Below are 17,670 nucleotides of genomic sequence, written 5' to 3'. Positions count from 1 at the left end.
ACCCTAACCCTAACCCTAACCCTAACCCTAACCCTAACCCTAACCCTAACCCTAACCCTAACCCTAACCCTAACCCTAACCCTAACCCTAACCCTAACCCTAACCCTAACCCTAACCCTAACCCTAACCCTAACCCTAACCCTAACCCTAACCCTAACCCTAACCCTAACCCTAACCCTACTTATATAATAATATTATAATTAATAGTATTATTTCTTTACTTATATTATCTTTCTTCGTCGCGGTAGACTTAAAGTAAGTAAAAACTAAATACTTTTTATAGCGCTATAAACTTTTAGATTATAGAGACGTAATTAATTTTATAGTACTATAAAAAGTATCTTTAATTATTATATTTCTTTATCTTATTTATAATACGATAGGCTTTTTTTATTTAGAATTAAATTAGAATACTTTATCTTTCGCGGAATAAGATTTATAACCTCGTCTTTTAGTAACGATAGAGTATTTATCTTAGTATCTATAGTATTAGCTATAGACGGTATTCGGCTTCCGCTACGTCGACGACCGCGCGGCGCCGCCGCTAACCGACGCGTGGCCGAATGCGCCGAACGGTTAGTCCGTAACACCGCCGTTCGTAGGCGGATAGGTGTATATGCTATGGCGCGGCAAGAGGATATAGGCGTGTGATCCGGCGGCGGAGCATGGCTGGTGGTCGCTAGAGCCGGTGGAGTGGCTGGCGTTTCCGATGGGTCGCGGGGGTGTGTAGAGGTTGTGGCGAGGGTTGTAAGGAAGGAGCCGGCGGATCGGTGTGTTTATACTGTGTTTAAGTGAGGGAATGGATGATTGTAGGTGGTCGAGTGGTGATCTCGGGCGTGGACGGTGTACACACGGTAGTGCAGCACACGGTTGCTCGTGAGCTTTAGCACGGAAGTCTAAAAGGTTGCGGAGATGGTCGGTAAGTTGGGGGCGCAGGAGCAGCACCAGCTGACGTCTCTTTTCGAGAGCAGCTGCAATGCAAGGCGGAGTTAGCTGGCTTTCGGCGTGCAACGATGTGGCGACCAATCTGATTGTCAAATGGAAATAACTGACATAATCTGACAATGCAAGAGCGGTTCACAATGCGGAGTTGGTTCAACACAGCGCTTTAGTAAGCAGTTTGGCTCTATAGCCATGCAGGTCTGCGCATGAATTGGGGAGGCACAACAGCTGCCATGGGCACGCGCTAAGTAGTGGCGCAGAGCAATGCAGCACGGAATTTTGTGCGGGGAAGTCCGAGACCCCACGCTGCGAACATATAAAGAACAGTCTAACCACTCTACACACCATACGCAAAATTGGAAATCCCTTTCCCACGGACACCATGGCCTCTCCACTGGTAGACTGCAGCACGGACTTCGACTCCAGTGCAATTCGCGGGAAGACTGCGATAGTCACTGGCGGTAAATACACAGCCTGACCACCCACCTACTTCGCTGACCACGTAGGCAGGAGCACAAGGAATCGGAGAAGCCTATGTCAGGGCTCTTGCAAGCGCAGGGTATGGTAACGGCACAAAGAGGGCACATGGCACGGCGTGCTAATCTAAAGTGTAGCGCTTACGTCGTCATTGGCGACATTGACTCTCAAAAAGCCGACCGGCTGGTTAGAGAGTTTCCCAAGTGAGTATTCCGAGCAGACAAGGCTACCTGTAGATAACGGCAATATAGCCAGGTGGAGTTCGCCAAGTGCGATGTCACGAAATGGGACGACCAGGTCGCTCTCTTTAACGCAGCACGCTCCTTCTCCCCGACAAAGCTCGTCCATGTTGTCGTGGCAAATGCCGGCATCAATCCCTCTGACGAAGTCTTCGCCACCGAACACGACACACAAGACGAACCCTCCAAGCCGTCCCTCACAACTATCGATGTCAACTTCAAGGGCGTGCTCTACACGACCAAGCTGGCGCTCCACTGCTTCCGCCGGCAATATGCCACCAGTGCTGACAAAGGCAGCGAATCGCCTCCAAAGACGAGCTTGGTCTTCCAGGGATCGATCGCGTCGTACATGGACAGCTCAAACTTTTGTCAATACGCTACCAGCAAATGGGCGGTGCGCGGGCTGATGCGGACCCTTCGGGAAAGCGTCAGCGCGCATGGCACAAGGGTGAATACGATTTGTCCTTCGTACGTTCCCCATACCTCGAGCATTCCTCTCTCGCAGCCTGCATGCTGACTGCAAAATCCCGTGCTTGATTCAGGTTTATCAAGACCGCACTCCTCCCTCCCCCGCTTCTCGAGATTCTCGACGCGAATGATATTCCACTGGCGAACGAGGATGACGCGGCGCAGTGCCTTCTTCGCATCTTGAGCGATCGCACAATCAACGGGCGGGCGTTGGCTGTCGTCGCCAGGGATTTGGTCGAGCGCGCGCCACGGGGCTACTATGACCTGGACATGGAGGAGAATCTCGAGGGGCCGTGGCCGAAGATCTTCAAGTAGTGTTCCTCGTAGTAGCTCCACTGCATGGTCCCTGCAGCCAGAAACAGTGTCATCCGATATTCTTACTCACTCTGCCGGACCTTACGATTGAGATCTCCCGACGCGTGGTTCAGTTAAAACCTGTATGATGCATCAGTCCTTTTTGGCCATCCAGAAGCCACAAGGCTATTAACGGTGCTCAGTAGTTGCAAAGACATAGCCATCTCCCGGCAAAGCCGCTTAAGCAGCCACTAAATTGGGTTTAGCTCTCCCAACATCCTTTCCGACGTCACCAGCTTCTCTAAGGCCTTATTCTTGCTAACAAAAAGGCACAACCGTCTTCTTTCTCTGTCTCTTGCTTCCATCCTAGCAAACGATGCAATATTTCAGCCGCTGTAATACCGAAAGTGTGGCTGAGCATGATCGTGCGCAAGCAATCCGTTCCAGCTGCGAAGGGAAGACACGTCCTGGAAGTCCGAGGAGAGGTCATCTCGGGTCAAAAGGACGTTGTAAGAGGCTTAAGTACACCATCTCCCAACCTGTAGCTTCTAGCAGTCAGCTTGCCTCTGATATGCCGTGTAAAGAAGAGGTTGGAGTTTGTCTGCGGTGGCGCGTTGTCGGGGCCATTTCCGACCTTTGTCACCTGCGCGGTCCAGACCAGACCTGCACTGTGGCACCGCACCCAGCCACAAAAATGCAGTCTCAGCGGGTCGAAGGACGTGGCGTCGTGGTGTACATAAGTTTGCAATCCCCAATTGCTTACATGCAACCCCCCCTGTCCACTTCCCCGTCCTCCACTCCCGCACCCCCGTACTGCCGCGTGCAGGCTCCCATGACGCACCAATCGGCTGGGCGAGGCTTCGACCGCATCATATCCAGCGCTCTTCGCGACCTGCACTGTGCGCTCACGCGAAACACGACCGTCGTACACATCTCGCCCAGCGTCTTCCAGCTAACCGGACACGCGCCAGAGAGCCTCATCGGGCTGCAGCTGCTCCTCCTCGTGCACCCCCACGACTCCAGCGTCTTCTTCGACGAGCTCTGGCAAGCGGCGGCCCGGCCCGGCTCCGTCTTCCGCTTCCACGCCCGCCTCCGCACTGCCTACGCCGACCCCAGCCATGCCGCCTTCGAGCTCTGCGGCCACTTCCACCCCGAGCAGCCGAGTAGCAGCAACAGCACCGGCGCCGACAACGGCATCTTCACTCTCACTGCCCGCCCCGCCTTCCTCCCCAGCTCTGCGCAGATGGACGCTTTCTTGGAATTGACCATGGAGGAGCAAGCGCTGCGCCGCCAGCTCGCCACTCTCCGCGCTGAAGAAGCCGACGACGCAGCCGACGGCGACGATGACGACGATTATGATGATGATGTATTCGATGAGCCTCTAACGAAACGACGGGTCCGCGTTCCTTCGACGGGCAGCGGTAACTCAAACGACGACGACAGCCGCGGCGCCGACATCGACGGCGACGGCATAACCGCCACTGGCGATATCGGCATCCCCTTCGTGCACAAGCAACAGTCCAGGCCCAGAACACCCTCTCCTAGCAGCTGATTGCTGGCCATTCCTGGGAGGTAAAGCAATTCGATGCGTGAAACGTCGGCGCCAAGAGGCGATGGAGTCGATATCATCATCGGTGGAGTCGCGTCCTCATCGGTGGTTCCATCTGCGCCATGGAAAGAAGAAGAAGCAACTGCAACTGGTTTTGCGACGTCCGGGATGGACACAGCCGCTACGACCGAATGAGATGGCGCCGGTGGAGCGTTGTCAGCATGGAACGATGTCCGTGGTTTTTTTCGATCCGCAAGTTGGCACGCAGATCGGTTCCCGGTCGATGTTGGCTCCGCTGTCTGTTTTCTTATGAACATCACTACCTGCCCGCCTGTCTCACTTCCCGCAGTTCAGGAGGCTGCTGTCGCCTTCTCAGGGCCCACAGGGTTGGTCCCTGCGTTGCCACCCTAAGCCGTGGCGTATCTTAACTCAGCGGTCCGAGATTGGCGAGCTCCACCGTGGATGCTGATGGGAAAGTAAAATGCGAGGCGAGAGGTCGGTACTCCAATCACAATATCCATGGCGGACAGTTAGTAGCACTGTGATAGACAGACATGGGCCCACTTTGCCACTCATCCCCGCTCTCCACACGTCCCTGCATCTCCAGTGGATCCCAGTACCATGTGCGCGCCAAATAATCACGCAGCCCCTCCTCACATATTTATTCTCACAGATCCGCCGCTCTGCGCTAGCATCGGCTGGTCCTCAATGCCCCTAATGGAGCCCGAGTCGCAGACCGATTTCAACACGTACTGCGCCTTCTGCGGCGTCCACTTCACCCGACAGAGCCTGGGCCATGAGAACATGGTATCGGACCCCCGGCTGGATGAGGCGCCGTGACAGCACTGCCGACAAGGCGTGAAGAAGCCGGGCCACTCCACCACCTGCCACTCCCGATACAGCCCAGAGCTGCTCAGCAGAACAAATCTTGGTTGGCTCCGCAGATTCTACATCCTCCAACTCAGCGCCGAACCCGACCATGAAAGCGGGTAAGTTGCCCTCTGCCATGCGTCAGCACAGCACTAAGCTTCCAGGGCCACCCCCGTGTCACTGCGAGATGTTGTCGGCAGAGCTGAGGTATGGTCCCGGCATTCTCCCCGCCCACGTCTTTGCAGCTCACCGTGAAACAGGGCACTTTCATGGCCCGGAACAGCATTGGTAAGTCTTTCCTTCGCTCCTTTCCGCGAGCCAGGCTGACTGAATCCAAGGTCTCTGGGAGCATTTCCATGATAAGACGAGGTCACTATCGATGTTTCTCTGCGTCCACGCGCCGTCCGACTCACGGGTTTGAAAGCAGTTACTACGGCCATCGCAACGACCCCATCCGCGCATTTCCCTTCCACCAATGCTGCTATGCGCTGTTCATCGACGTCCTCGCCGCAATGGGAGACCCCCCACACGTAGACATGGAAATCCTCTTCAGAACCATGCGCGACCTCACCACCGAGCCGTCCGTCCAGGCTCTGTCGTTGGACTACGGCGACCTCACCCCGAGACCGCGGAGGAAGGACGGCAAAGCGCGATTCTGGGAAAGCTTCCCCGGTGAAGAGGTATGCGCGCTGTGCTCTGCACGTCTTACCGGGGACGTTTCTTCTGACTGCGCAACCAAGTTTTTCGTCTCCCACCCCACCCCGCCTGTGCGTGGCCTTGAAGAATCACTCCGCAAACGCATCGCCATGGACCATCGACGAAAAAGCGCGGTCCCACATCCGACCAAGCACGCTGAGCCGAGGATTTCAAATGACCCCTTCAGCAGTCTTCCTCCGCACCTACTCGACAACATCCACACCCGGCTCGACTCCGAGTCCCTGGTCGCACTTGGCGAAGCCTCTGCATATGTCGACGCCGCATTGCACGACAGTGACGCCGTGTGGAAACTCCAGATCGTACGCGCCATGCCCTGGTTTCCCGAGATGCACAACATCGTCAACGACACAGACGCCATCCGCGGGACTGACTGCAAGAATCTATTCCTTTGGCTCCGGGAAACGACGCAACCGCGGCTCTTCGTGGAGAAGACCTGGCTGGGCGTGGTGAATCGGAGGCGCATCTGGAAGGTGTGTGAGGAGTTTGCCGCCCACTACCGCGCTATGAAGGAGAGGTGTTACGAACTCAGGGCACAAGGGCTTTATGACCCTAAGGACTGAAAACCCGCACGGAAGAAAGCACCGTAAGGGCTAACGAGCCTTACGGGCGGCAGAGCCGTACGGACAGAATTCACTGCCTGCCCACGAGGAAGCAGAACTACAGCCCACCCTTATTAGTCTACCACAGTACTTTCTACTTTTTGAACGACACGTTGACAGATACTAGTATGTAGAAATGTATAAGATAGTTCACTCATAACTCTCGACGAATTTCTTCTGCGCTTCAAAGACAGCCTCCGGCGGCACGCCGACCAGTTCCTCGTAAATGTCCGGATCCGTCGCGCCCTCGAGTCCGAACAGCATGACCTGACTGTCGTGATCGAGGCCCAACTGCTCGCGGAACGACGAATCGTTGCCGACTCTTAGCAAGGCTCCCATGCTCGCGGCCGAGGACTCCCCGCACACGATGGGGACATCGCCTCCGAGTCCGACGTTCGCCAAAGCCCTCATCCCGTCCACGGCGGCCGAGTCGGGAACGGCAACGAAGTCGCTGGCCAGCCACGAGAGAAGTTTCCACGCGGCGGGCGACGGGGTGCGGCACGCCAACCCGGCCATCAGGGTGTGGAGGCTGCCTTTCGAAGAGGACAGCTCGCCTCGTCTGGCGCTCTGGAAAAGGCAGTCGGCCTCGGAAGGTTCCACGACGACGAAACGAGGCAGAGTAGTAGTGGAGGAGGCATCTTGAAGGCGTGTAAGGAAGCCTAGGAACACGGCCGCGGCGATGCTTCCTACTCCGCCGCACACGAAAACGTGGGTGATCGAGGATAAGTCCGGTACCATATCGACCGCCTCCTCAACCACCACCATATAGGCGTTCATGACGCTCTGGGGCGTGGCCTCGTCGAAGTCGGTCCAAGAAGTGCTGCTGACGAAATACCAGCCGTTGATGCGGGCGTCTTCCTTTGCTCGTTCGACCGAAGCCTCGTACTCGCCGTCGACGCGGATGACCACGGCTCCCAACCTGCACATGGCCTCCGCGCGGCCGGCGCTGACGTGCTTGTGGATGTAGTCGACGCACCGGCAACCGAAGATGCTGGCGCCGTATGCAAGGCCCCGTCCCTGGTTTCCGTCCGTGGCGACGCAGACCGTGACGCGCTGGGTGACGTCGCGGTACAGGCCGGAACGCAGCTCGGTCGACGACGGACGCACCCCCGTGCGGGAATAGACCTCGTCCGCCAGGATCCGGTAGACGGCGTAAGGTGCGCCGAGCGCCTTAAAGGACCCGAGGCTCGTGCCGAATCTCATGCTTTCGTCTTTGTAAAAGAGCTTGTCGATGCCCATCTGGTTGGCGAAAGTCGAGAGCGCCCGTAGTGGCTGTGGTTCGTACTCCGGCCAGTTTCGGATCTCCATGACGGCGGGGGCCCAATTCGAGAGATTCCGAACGCAAGTGCTGGCCGCTGCCTTGGTGGCCTGGCTGAACCGTAGGTGGTTCGACTGATGAGCGTAGTCCATTGTTGTAAACGATGACAAACAGGTATCTGTGCTGAAGCCGACTGTAATTTTCCAGGTTTGACGATGGAAAGGTTGTCGAACAGGGGATATAAAAGGTTTGGAAAGGAGAATTGCCAGTCTTTTAGCACTCGCGAGATTGTAGATTCATAACATACATGAATATTTATAGGAATTATAACGAAAAACCCTGTATTTTATCGGCGGCCTGCACACAACACCGAAAACCTAGTACGTAGACTAAGTCAGTACGAGATGCTAGAATTGCGCACGCACCTCGGTGAAAAGTACAGATTCCATCACCGGCCAACCACTCCGTAGTCAATTCGATTAGACTCGTGCTGGTGAGGACGCCCAAGCTGCAGCCGTCTTCCAGGGCGCCGTGACTACCTGCCTTCCTCCATCCCTACCTTTCCACACGACGAAAAAGCTGCTTCCGCCCGCCTCGGTGCCTGCGGTTGCCATCTTGTCGCTGTCCCAGTGACTAAATAAGTGGAAACGAGGGAGCATTTCGAGTCCACAGTTAACCTGGGTAGCCTCGGCTTTCTCACAACGCGGGCGGTAGAATGGGCAAAAGCGCCGAGATTAACAATGGGGCTTGTTTTATTGGGCCATGGTTTCGGCGTAGATGCTCAAAAGGCCGAAATATTTCTCCGCTTAGGACCTAAAAGTGACCAGTCTGCCACTCCAAGGCGCCGTTGCGACGATACGTTATCTCGAGAATTTCCAGACTGCGGCGGCAAAGAGCGGACAAGATTCGACGAAATGGCTGCGAAGTACAGAGACAACCTACCCCAACTGAGATCCACCAAGCCGTTTCTCTCCGATGGCGGCCTCGAGACGACGCTCCTTTTCAAGTACGGCTTCGACCTTCCCGAGTTCGCTGCCTTTCCGGTCCTGGACAGCGAAAACGGCAGAACGGTGCTGCACGAATTGTACGCTGCTTATATCAAGGTGGCAATCAAGCATAAGACTGGGATAGTGCTCGGGACTCCTACCTGGCGAGCTTCGCGGCCTTGGATCGAGAGGCTTGGTTTTCCCGTCCAGAAAGTTGCCTACACCTGTTCTGCCGCGGTTGACCTGCTGAAGGCGCTCCGAGAGGAGCTTGAGACGGCAGATTCCCCGGTGGTCATCAGCGGGATCCTTGGTCCGTTGGCAGACGCGTACAAGACAAACGTCATCACCGTCGAGTCGGCGCGCGATGGCTTGTATGATCAAGTCAAGGCACTCTCCGACTCTGGTGCCGACATGCTCGGCATCGCGACCATCACAGAGACGGCAGAAGCCATCGCTGCCATCCAGCTAGCGCAGGAATTCGGGCTACCAATCACCGTGTCATTCCCCGTAGAGACGGATGGACGGTTGCTGAACGGACGGTCATTATCCGAGGCGATCGCAGAGGTCGACACCGTTACTGACGGATACGCTGCTTACTTCGGCATCAACTGCGCTCATCCCTTGCACTTCAAAGCAGCCCTTGGAGCCATGGATCTCGGAATTCGACGGAGGATTGGTGTAATCAGAACGAATGCAAGTGCAAAGAGCCATGCGGAGCTGGACAACAGCGACAGTCTGGATCGTGGAGATCCCGTGGAGCTTGCTGGACACCATCCTGAACTACAGGAGTTGTTGCCCAGACTGATGGTTCTAGGCGGCTGCTGTGGAACAGACGAGGAGCACATGGATGCGATTGCGTCTCAGACAATTCGCACAATGTAATCGGTCAGGCCTCAGTGTTACGGCGCAACCCGTACTTCGGAGAGCCGGAGGCAAGGATGGGAATTGTGCAAGATGCTGCAGTTCAGAGCCTTAGCGCCCTGAAACAAGGGACTCCCTAGCTTAGGTGTTCAATCTTAGGAAGTACGTTTGCTTAGGTGCATTTGCGGAGAGAAAGGCCCATCCTCCCGCTGCTACTACGGTGTTACGATGGAAGAATTCATGGGGAAAACGAGCGGGGAAAAGGATGTGCCGCGGACAGGTGGGTGGCACGCGGCGGGAGTGGGATGGAGTTCGGGATTCCGAGCCCCTACACCGAAGCCATGACCCAATCGGGGCAAGCGGCACGGCGGTTTCTTCGATTATCCCGCCGGCGGTATATAAGCCGAGGCCGCTCAGGCCCAACCCATTCGGACTCGGCATTCCACCCCGTTTTCCCGTATCCAGTCACTGCGCGGCAACATGGCGACGGTCTCTGAGGCCGCAGACACCGAAGCCGTGTCGCGCGAGGCCCATCGTCTCGGGCTCAGGAGTAAATCGACCGCGTGAGACTATCCTTCGTCAACATGAAGCCTGGTTAATTGATAGTTTACCCGTAGCTGCCGTCGTTGCCATGCGAGGAAAGTCAAGTGTTCCGGAGGATTCCCTTGCCAAAACTGCCGGCAAGCCCAGAAAGAGCCCGAATGCTCATATCCGCGGCGAAACAAACAGGTGAAAGTCAAGCAGAGGTGAGCGAATCAAAGCTGTGTCTAGTGTAATGTCATGTGGGCTGACTGGCAATGAGCAGCTTCATTGACGGCTTGCACGAGGAGATTGAGCGGCTCAAGCGTCAAAACATTTCCGCGACAGCCACGCCGAACGTTGGCCAAGAGACGCCACCTCCGTCCGGCCCAGGTAGCCTTGGCGACCCGGTATTGAATCCAGCCAAGCCATGGTTTGACAGTGCCAATGTCTTCCGCACCCCAATTCTCATCGGCGAAGCCGCCGACGCTGCATTTGCCACCCGATTCCGTCAGGTCATCTCCGACCCTCAAGCTCCTGAACCCACGCATCCACTACGCATCAGCTACGTGACAGACGAGCCGCTGATGAATTTCGCAATGTCGGAAGTGGCGTGGCCCAACCCCTCCCGCGCGCGGCTCTTGATCGGAGCCGCTTTGAAGTACGTCGCTTGCTGCTATTGCATTGTTCGCCCGAGCTCGGTCATGGAGAACCTGGAACAAAGTATTCGAGATCCAGCATGGGGCCATCCACTACTCCGCAGCAAATTCTGGGCCCTGTTCGCGGTAGGAGAGCTGTGCTCGACAAGGTCTATCGGAAGCCAGTCCTTCCCCGGGATAACCTTCTTTTCACAGGCGTCAAAAGTGCTTGGTCTTCTCGATGAACTACCCCGCACAGACTCCATAGAGCTCCTTCTCATCCTCGTAAGTCGCTCAACTTGACCTGGTTCGTAATTCAACTATGCAGACTGATGCTGCGCAGTCCTTTTACTCCATGGTTCTCCACCGGCGGTACAGTGCCTATATCTTGGCAGGCACAGCCATGCGCTCTGCCATCGTCGCTGGCCTTCACTTGAATGTCCCGGAATCCCAACTTCCTGATCCGGGCACTCGAGAGCACAGGAAACGACTGTTTTGGACCGCCTACATCTTCGACCGAATGTGGGCATCCAAGTTGGGCCATCCGCCCGCAATACAGGATGATGACATTGGGGTAGACTTGCCCTCGGAAACTTCGGTTGGTCAATTGGCCAATGACTTCGCCGGTTCGGCTTATCATATTGCCAATATCAGGCTGGCAAGCCTTCTCACAAAGATCATCCGCTCCGTCTACAGCCTGCACAAACAGAGCCATGGCGAAAATCTGTCGACCCGTGTTCACAAATCACTACAAGACCTTCAGGCATGGGTCGAAGAGCTACCTCCTCACCTACAAATCGACCATTCATCCGAGAAGACCCATGACCTGAAGACAGTCTCGCTTCACCTCGCATTCAATCAGGTCGGCATACAACCTCACCCTTTGTGCAGGACTACCTACGACTGACTGCCGTTTAGTGCGTCATCCTAGCCACGCGCCCTATACTATTGCACACCTTGCGGACTCAAGTTGCCGAATCGCCGTTGAGGACGTCGTCGTCCTTGTCCGGGCCGCCAGTTCCCGCAAGCGCCTCGGCACTTGCAGAAGCGTCTATACGATGCGCGAGACACTCCCTTCGACTTCTCATGCAGTCCTGGATAGATGGCTCCTTTGGCACCTTTGACTGCCTGTTCACACAATACCTGTTTTCATCTCTTACCATCCTCGCCATCTCAAGCCTGCTGGAGACCAAGGATAGTTGCAGTGACCACGACTCTTTTGAGGAAGCAGCTCGACTTCTCGCCCAGCTGAGGGAAGCCGGTAGTTGCGTTGCCCAGGAGTACTGTAACCATGTCGATGTCATGAAACCAGCCTTGACTGCCTACCTCCAGAGGAGGTTATCCTCGCGAGCTCCGGACGGACCGAACGCCTCGGGCGTTCCCGAACCCGTGTCGAGCATCGGCTGGACTTCTCCGGCGGGGACAACGACGGTGGGCATGGCGTTAGCCGAGCCATCGTTGCAGAGGCTCTTGGAACAGCCTATGCTTGATCTGCAGTTCTTGGAAGATGCACTCAACGATGAGGGATTGTACTGGCCTGACTTTAACGCTGGGACTTGACTTCTTTAATCGAAATTGAACCATCTACTCCAACTTGGGCCTGGACCGAGCGTTTCTATCTACGATAGCTGAAACGTAAGAGTAGTGAAATAGCACAAATTGAAAAATAGCCTAGCTCCGACTCCCGGTATGCTCTGGATTGTTCCATCCCCAGCTCCGACGAATTAAACAAACTCTAGGAAATAAGCTTCTCCGACTTCTCCATTCGTCTCATATCCCATCTGGTGTGCCTAGAGAGAGTAGAACGCTCGAGCTGAGGCACATTCACCGTATGCTTAGGATACGAACAACTTTAAAGGCAAGAGATGAAGCCGTCGTTATTACTGGATTACTGAATTTGGAGGTGGGCCCCATTCTAGAGACACAAGATCCAGAGGATCGTATGAGAAAGTTCTTCGCACTGCTTAAGATAATACCAAGCGAGATTATCTTCGGAAGTGGGCGGAGAATGCAAGCCCAGGGATTTCTCTGGGCATCGAAATCATTTATGATGGACAGACAAACAGCCGCTTATCGGTGGAGCCTTACCACGGGAACGAGGGTTCAGTGGGCCGATGTTCTCGAAGATGGAGGGCTGCGTGGGAGCTATGCCGTGACCAAGCTCTCGAAGGCCGTAGTGATTGAGCAGGGATGTGCCGTTACCATTCGTTCAGCGGGCAAGCTAGCTAAGATGACGGAAGCGGGTGATGATTCGGACGGCAGTGGTAGTGCGGTGGAGTTCGACAGTTTTGCAACACTCCCACATCTGGGAGGCTATGACAATATGAAACTGGCTGCCGCTCTGTTGCATCAGAAGAACCGCGAAGAACACAATGTATTTGAGTACAAGGGCAGGATATTGGTAGGGGATTTCGCAATCTACAAGAGCCCGGAAGAGGAGCTTAGGGAAGTCATAGACGCGCACACGGACAGCACTGGAAGTTACTCGGAAATTATTGTTCTGAAAAGATATGGTAGATTCAGCCAATCAGAACCCCCGCACGCCGCACTTGCCCAGCGAATCTTCGCCACTTCCCCGTGCTCCTCCACGACGACTTTGTGCACACCAGCCAGAAGCCCTTAACTTATGTTTGCATGTACTCCGTCATTCCAGCAGTATTTCCAGCGCAAGTAATCATGACAATGACGAGGACACCGACTTTAACCTTCCCAACCTTATCCCGCCAGGTATACCAAGTCACATCAATGAAGCCTGTTGATCCATACATTCTCCACCTTCTCATCATATATCTTTCTCAAGAGCTTTTTCCCTTGAAGGGAAGAAAAGAGATAACGAAAGGATATCTAAGCGTTCACTCCCATGGTATGTATTTCCCCAACGCCCAAACAAACCGCAAGCCCGGCTGGCAGGGGAAGCACCCTGCACAGCATCACAGAAAGAAAGAAAAAAAAGCAAACCATTACCGGACGTCTCCGGCCTTCCCCGTCCCAAGCACAAGTTCCTTCAGCTTCTTCAACGGCACGGGCTTCGTCAGGTAGATATCGACGCCGCTGGAGAAGGCCTCCTTCTGGCTGCTAGTCGCGCCCAGGCCGGTGAGGGCGACGACCAAGGCGCGGGGGAAGGCGGCGAGCGGCGGCCTGCTCTGCTCGTGGGCGCGGATGGCGCGGGTGGCCTCGAAGCCGTCCATGATGGGCATGGAGATGTCCATGAAGACGTAGTCGAACGGGCGGGCGGTGGCGGCCTTGAAGGCCTGGACCGCCTCGAGGCCGTTGGTCGCCGTCTCGAAGGTGCAGTTCATCTTGGCCATGGACGTGGTGAGGATCTTGAGGTTGACGCCGTTGTCGTCGACGGCGAGGACGTGGGGTCGACGCGCTTCCGTGGCGGTCGTCGTTGGTGGCGTTGTTGTCTTCGCTGGCGCCTTTGTCGGCGCCTTCATTGGTGGTGGTGGGGGGCTTGCGTTTCGGTGGGTGGGTTTTATTGCCTTGGAGGAGTTGACTGGCAACGTAGGAGCTATTGAAAGATTTCCTACTGATTGAGCTAAATCAGTGGGTTTTGATGGGTCTCCTTCGTCTGTTCTTCTCCCGCCACCGCTTTTCTCTGTTCGTGCCAGCGGACCACTTGGCGCTGTATTGGACTCGCGACCTGAGTGACGTGTGAAAGCTCTCGCAACCGTCCAAGCAAGCTTTCTCGGACCGAACGGCTGGACGAGGAGTGTCGCATTTTGTAACAAAGCCTTTTGCTTCTCATTAGCATCTGGGGTGGATTTGCACAGCACGATCAGCGGCACATGCGCCGCTCTGCGGTCCCGCATCCACTGGACCTCATCCGTGGCGAGCACATCGACGCCCAGCCAAGTTTTGGCCATGGCCGTGAAGGCTGGGAGCAGTGTCTGGCTGGGCGACAGCGTGCTCGCGGAGGCACCGAGTTCGAGGGCGGCTACAGATTTCCCGCGGAGGACTTTGATGGCTTCGTCGTCGGGGTCAGTTGGTGCTTTGTCCGGTGCATTGATCAGTCCGCCGGTGTCGGTGGTCGGGACGGTGACCTTCATCATCGTGCCGACACCAAGCGTGCTTTCGACATGGACGGTGCCGCCCAGCTCCTTCACCAGGTGCTGCACGATGCTCAGACCCAAGCCTACGCCGGCGGAGAGAGAGTTCGCCTGCGAATACGGCGTGAACAGCTGTCGCTTGAGGTAGTCGGCACTCATGCCGCAGCCTGTGTCAGTCACGGAAAAGCAGATGTCTGTGCGGCGTGAATCGGACTGGATTGTCTTGAGAGATACTGCAACCGTCCCGCGTGCCGTGTATTTGAGGGCATTCCCAAAGATGTTCATCACTATCCGCCGCCAGGCTCCGGGTTCCGTGCGCAGGCTCCACCCATCTCGTTTCTCGATGTCCACGGTGACAAGGACCGTAGGCGCGGCGGCCAGGCCGTCGCGTGAATTGATGGCTGTTTGCGAAACATTCCCGATGAAGGCGCCCTCCACCACCTCCTCCACGAGTCGCGCGAGATCCACGACCGACGATAGCGTCATGTTCCCGTCTGACCCATGGTCCAGGACCGACTGTTCCGAAGACGGGGTGCGGCCCATGTGAGGCCGGCTTTGTTGCGACGGACCCTTTCTGACGAGTTTGTTTATCTTGGCAAAGTCCAGGAGATGGTTGGTCGTGTCAATGAGAGTGGATGCGCACGACCTGATCATGCCGGTCAGCTGCCTCTGGTCGGGATCCTGGGAGACGTCCTCCAGGAGCTCGGTGGTGGCCATGATGCCGTGCAGCGGGGAGCGGAACTCGTGGCTGATGGAGGAGATGAAGTCGCCCTTGGCGGTGCTGGTCACAAGGGCGTCCAGCCGCGCCACCTCGGCCATGACGGAGTTGCTGAAGGCCGAGATGTACGTCATGTCCGTTTCTTCAAACGACCGGCTGGGGTCTGTCGTCCAGCCAACCGCAGCCGCGTACCAGGTCCCTTTGGTGTAGTCCCACAGAGGGAGGAACAGAACCGAGCACGCCTGCGGCACGATGCTGAGCAGCTGTTCGATGTCGTTCCTGGAGGCCTGCTGCTCGAACATTGATCGTTTGATGTTGTACCGGAGGTCGTCGGTGGCTTTGGTCCAAGGCGAGATGGGCCCGTTTGCGTCGGCATAGATCAGACGGCCCCGCGAATTGTTGCGGAGGAGGCGCTGGAGGAGCGGCTCGGGCACTTTGAAGCTTCCGGTGATGGGCGCGGTGCGGGGGCCCGTGGACGAACCCAGGATCTCACACATGGGCCCGGCTTCGATGTTCGTGGGCGGCGCGGACGCGTCGCGTGATGGGTGTCGGCTGGAAGTGGTGTGGAGTGCGCCGAAGCCGGTTGGGCAGGCGTCCAGGAAGACGATGCCCTCGATGGAAGTGGCCTCGCGGATGAGGTTCGCCGCGCGAGCAAAGGCCATTTTGGCATCATGCGGTGCAGCTGGCGGCGACGGGCTCGGCGGAGCAGGGGCAGGATCTAGCGGATCGCCGCGAAGATCCAGCGGATCCACGTCCGGGATGGAGCTCAGCGGGGTCGCAAGGCCAGAGCCGGTGGAGAACACGTCCGTCCTTCCGGGAGTGTCAGACGAGCCGGGACTTGGCTCGCGTGCCGGCGACTGGCTGCTGTCTACACTCAAGGCGCCGTCAGCCAGCGGAACAGCGTACGGCGGCGTGTGGTCGCTGCCGTCTCGCGGCAAGTCGTGCAGGCTCGAGCAGCCAGCCACAAAGACACTGAGACCGCGGACCAGGCGCTCGGCGCGCTCGCACTGCTGCTTCACCTTGAGCAGCTCGAGATGGTCCATGATGTTCTGGGCGACCTCGGTCATGACGGGCATGGCGCTGTCGCCGAAGTCGTCGCGCAGATTCCGGTCGATGACGCAGTAGGAGCCGATGACGAGGCCGGTGCAGGTCTTGAGCGGGACTTCCAGGTAGGCGCGGATGTGCGGCCAGCCGGTGACATAGGGACGGGCGCAGAACATGTCGTCGGCGCGCAGATCGCGGATGCGGTAGCGCGTGGCGTCGGCCTCGGTGTTGCCGTCGTCGATGGAGAAGCGGCCGGTGGGGTCGGTGAAGCACTTGAGCGTGTTCAGGCAGATGGCCATCTCGCTGGGGATGGCGGTGAATCCCATGCACATGCGGTCGGAGGGCCTGAGCTGCGCGCGGCGGTAGGGCAGGCTGGCCGACGCCTCGGCGATGATGTACTGCCACTTCTGCCCGATCAGCGACACGAAGGCGAGGTCGCATTGCAGCCGCAGCGCGCCCGTCTGGGCGAGGGCGTTGAGGACGGCGTCGTCGCACAGGGTGGGTTCCGAGGGGAGCGACGGAGCGCGCAGCTGGCCGGTGTCGTCGACATTGATTCCGACGGCGGCGAAATAGCTCGTCATCTCCCGGTTCCGGAGTCGTTCAGCCATGGCGAAGGTGTGGTCGGCCCAGATCCAGCATGGAGAAGGCGGGCGGCGCAGCGGCAAAGGAGGAAGCGGGACAGGCGCGTATGTAAAGATTGGGAGACGGAGCTTGCGCTCGTGGCTGCGCGTCACACAACCGAGACGGCGGCCTAAACCCTGGCGCTGCTACGCCCAATTGGCCGCGCTAATGCACCGTTTTCTCGATTCCCGATCCCACGCACCGCCCGCAATCTGCACCGGCATCCCCCCCGATACGCCGCCCGTTGCACTGATTTCCGCCCGCCGCTTCGAGTAGGTAGACAGCTTCCTCAGGATGCACCGGCTCTTCAGCCACGATCCTCAGCTCGCCCGCTTCCAGCTCCGGCCCGCGCCACAGAGCTGGGGACACCAGGGTCTGCCGTCTGCCGTCTGCCGCCCCACCCGTCTCACAGGCCAAGCTAACGGCCGGCTCTTCATCTCAACTTCAATTCAATCGAATCCATCCACTTGACCCGGATCAAGCCGCAAACCAAGACTGCATTCTCTGCCGAGACAACTGCCTCTTGTAAAACCCACGTACGGCTGAACCATGGAGCCTTCAAAGTTGCTGCGACTGGCAGTACTGCTGACATAGTCGAGAGAGTTTGAGGCATGACCAAGGACGTCCTTGCTGCCTGAGGGCCGCGTGCAGCTTGAAGCCGACGTCTAGTAGAAGCCCATCCGCTCTTTTTTTTTATTTCGACATCTTCCAACTGATTTCGGCGTCAGACATAGGCGTTTCAAAACGATGGTACACTTTCTTACATGCAAAGGCATCCATCATCGCCACCAGAAGCGAATATCGTGGGATCTTTGGGATGC

The 17,670-nt window shown here is 56.9% G+C and overlaps 6 protein-coding genes across 6 annotated transcripts; 4 read left to right on the top strand and 2 right to left on the bottom strand.

The window, feature by feature from the left end:
* Window positions 1-1,674: 1,674 nt before the first annotated feature.
* On the top strand, window positions 1,675-2,175 carry SLS55_005016 (uncharacterized protein; the record flags this gene model as incomplete). The annotated part of the gene is made up of 1 exon (XM_066776467.1): window positions 1,675-2,175. A coding segment is annotated over one exon (501 nt), but the record flags the coding sequence as incomplete, so codon positions are not given.
* A 1,077-nt stretch (window positions 2,176-3,252) lies between these two features.
* Window positions 3,253-3,972, top strand: SLS55_005015 (uncharacterized protein; the record flags this gene model as incomplete). The annotated part of the gene is made up of 1 exon (XM_066776466.1): window positions 3,253-3,972. One exon carries the CDS (start codon window positions 3,253-3,255, stop codon window positions 3,970-3,972), a length of 720 nt encoding a protein of 239 aa, XP_066634347.1.
* A 1,003-nt stretch (window positions 3,973-4,975) lies between these two features.
* Window positions 4,976-6,116, top strand: SLS55_005014 (uncharacterized protein; the record flags this gene model as incomplete). The annotated part of the gene is made up of 3 exons (XM_066776465.1): window positions 4,976-4,979; window positions 5,040-5,046; window positions 5,267-6,116. 3 exons carry the CDS (start codon window positions 4,976-4,978, stop codon window positions 6,114-6,116), a joined length of 861 nt encoding a protein of 286 aa, XP_066634346.1.
* A 189-nt stretch (window positions 6,117-6,305) lies between these two features.
* On the bottom strand, window positions 6,306-7,565 carry SLS55_005013 (uncharacterized protein; the record flags this gene model as incomplete). Its single annotated transcript, XM_066776464.1, has 1 exon — window positions 6,306-7,565. One exon carries the CDS (start codon window positions 7,563-7,565, stop codon window positions 6,306-6,308), a length of 1,260 nt encoding a protein of 419 aa, XP_066634345.1.
* Window positions 7,566-8,327: 762 nt separating this feature from the next.
* Window positions 8,328-9,281, top strand: SLS55_005012 (uncharacterized protein; the record flags this gene model as incomplete). Its single annotated transcript, XM_066776463.1, has 1 exon — window positions 8,328-9,281. One exon carries the CDS (start codon window positions 8,328-8,330, stop codon window positions 9,279-9,281), a length of 954 nt encoding a protein of 317 aa, XP_066634344.1.
* A 4,096-nt stretch (window positions 9,282-13,377) lies between these two features.
* Window positions 13,378-16,836, bottom strand: SLS55_005011 (uncharacterized protein; the record flags this gene model as incomplete). Its single annotated transcript, XM_066776462.1, has 2 exons — window positions 13,378-13,848; window positions 14,089-16,836. The coding sequence occupies 2 exons, from the start codon at window positions 16,834-16,836 to the stop codon at window positions 13,378-13,380; spliced, it is 3,219 nt and encodes a 1,072-aa protein (XP_066634343.1).
* Window positions 16,837-17,670: the final 834 nt, after the last annotated feature.

This window comes from Diplodia seriata (assembly GCF_021436955.1).
Source record: "Diplodia seriata strain FDS-637 chromosome Unknown scaffold_4, whole genome shotgun sequence".
NCBI lineage: Eukaryota > Fungi > Ascomycota > Dothideomycetes > Botryosphaeriales > Botryosphaeriaceae > Diplodia > Diplodia seriata.
The sequence above is the reverse complement of the archived record's forward strand: the minus strand, read 5'-3'. Positions and strand labels throughout refer to the sequence as shown.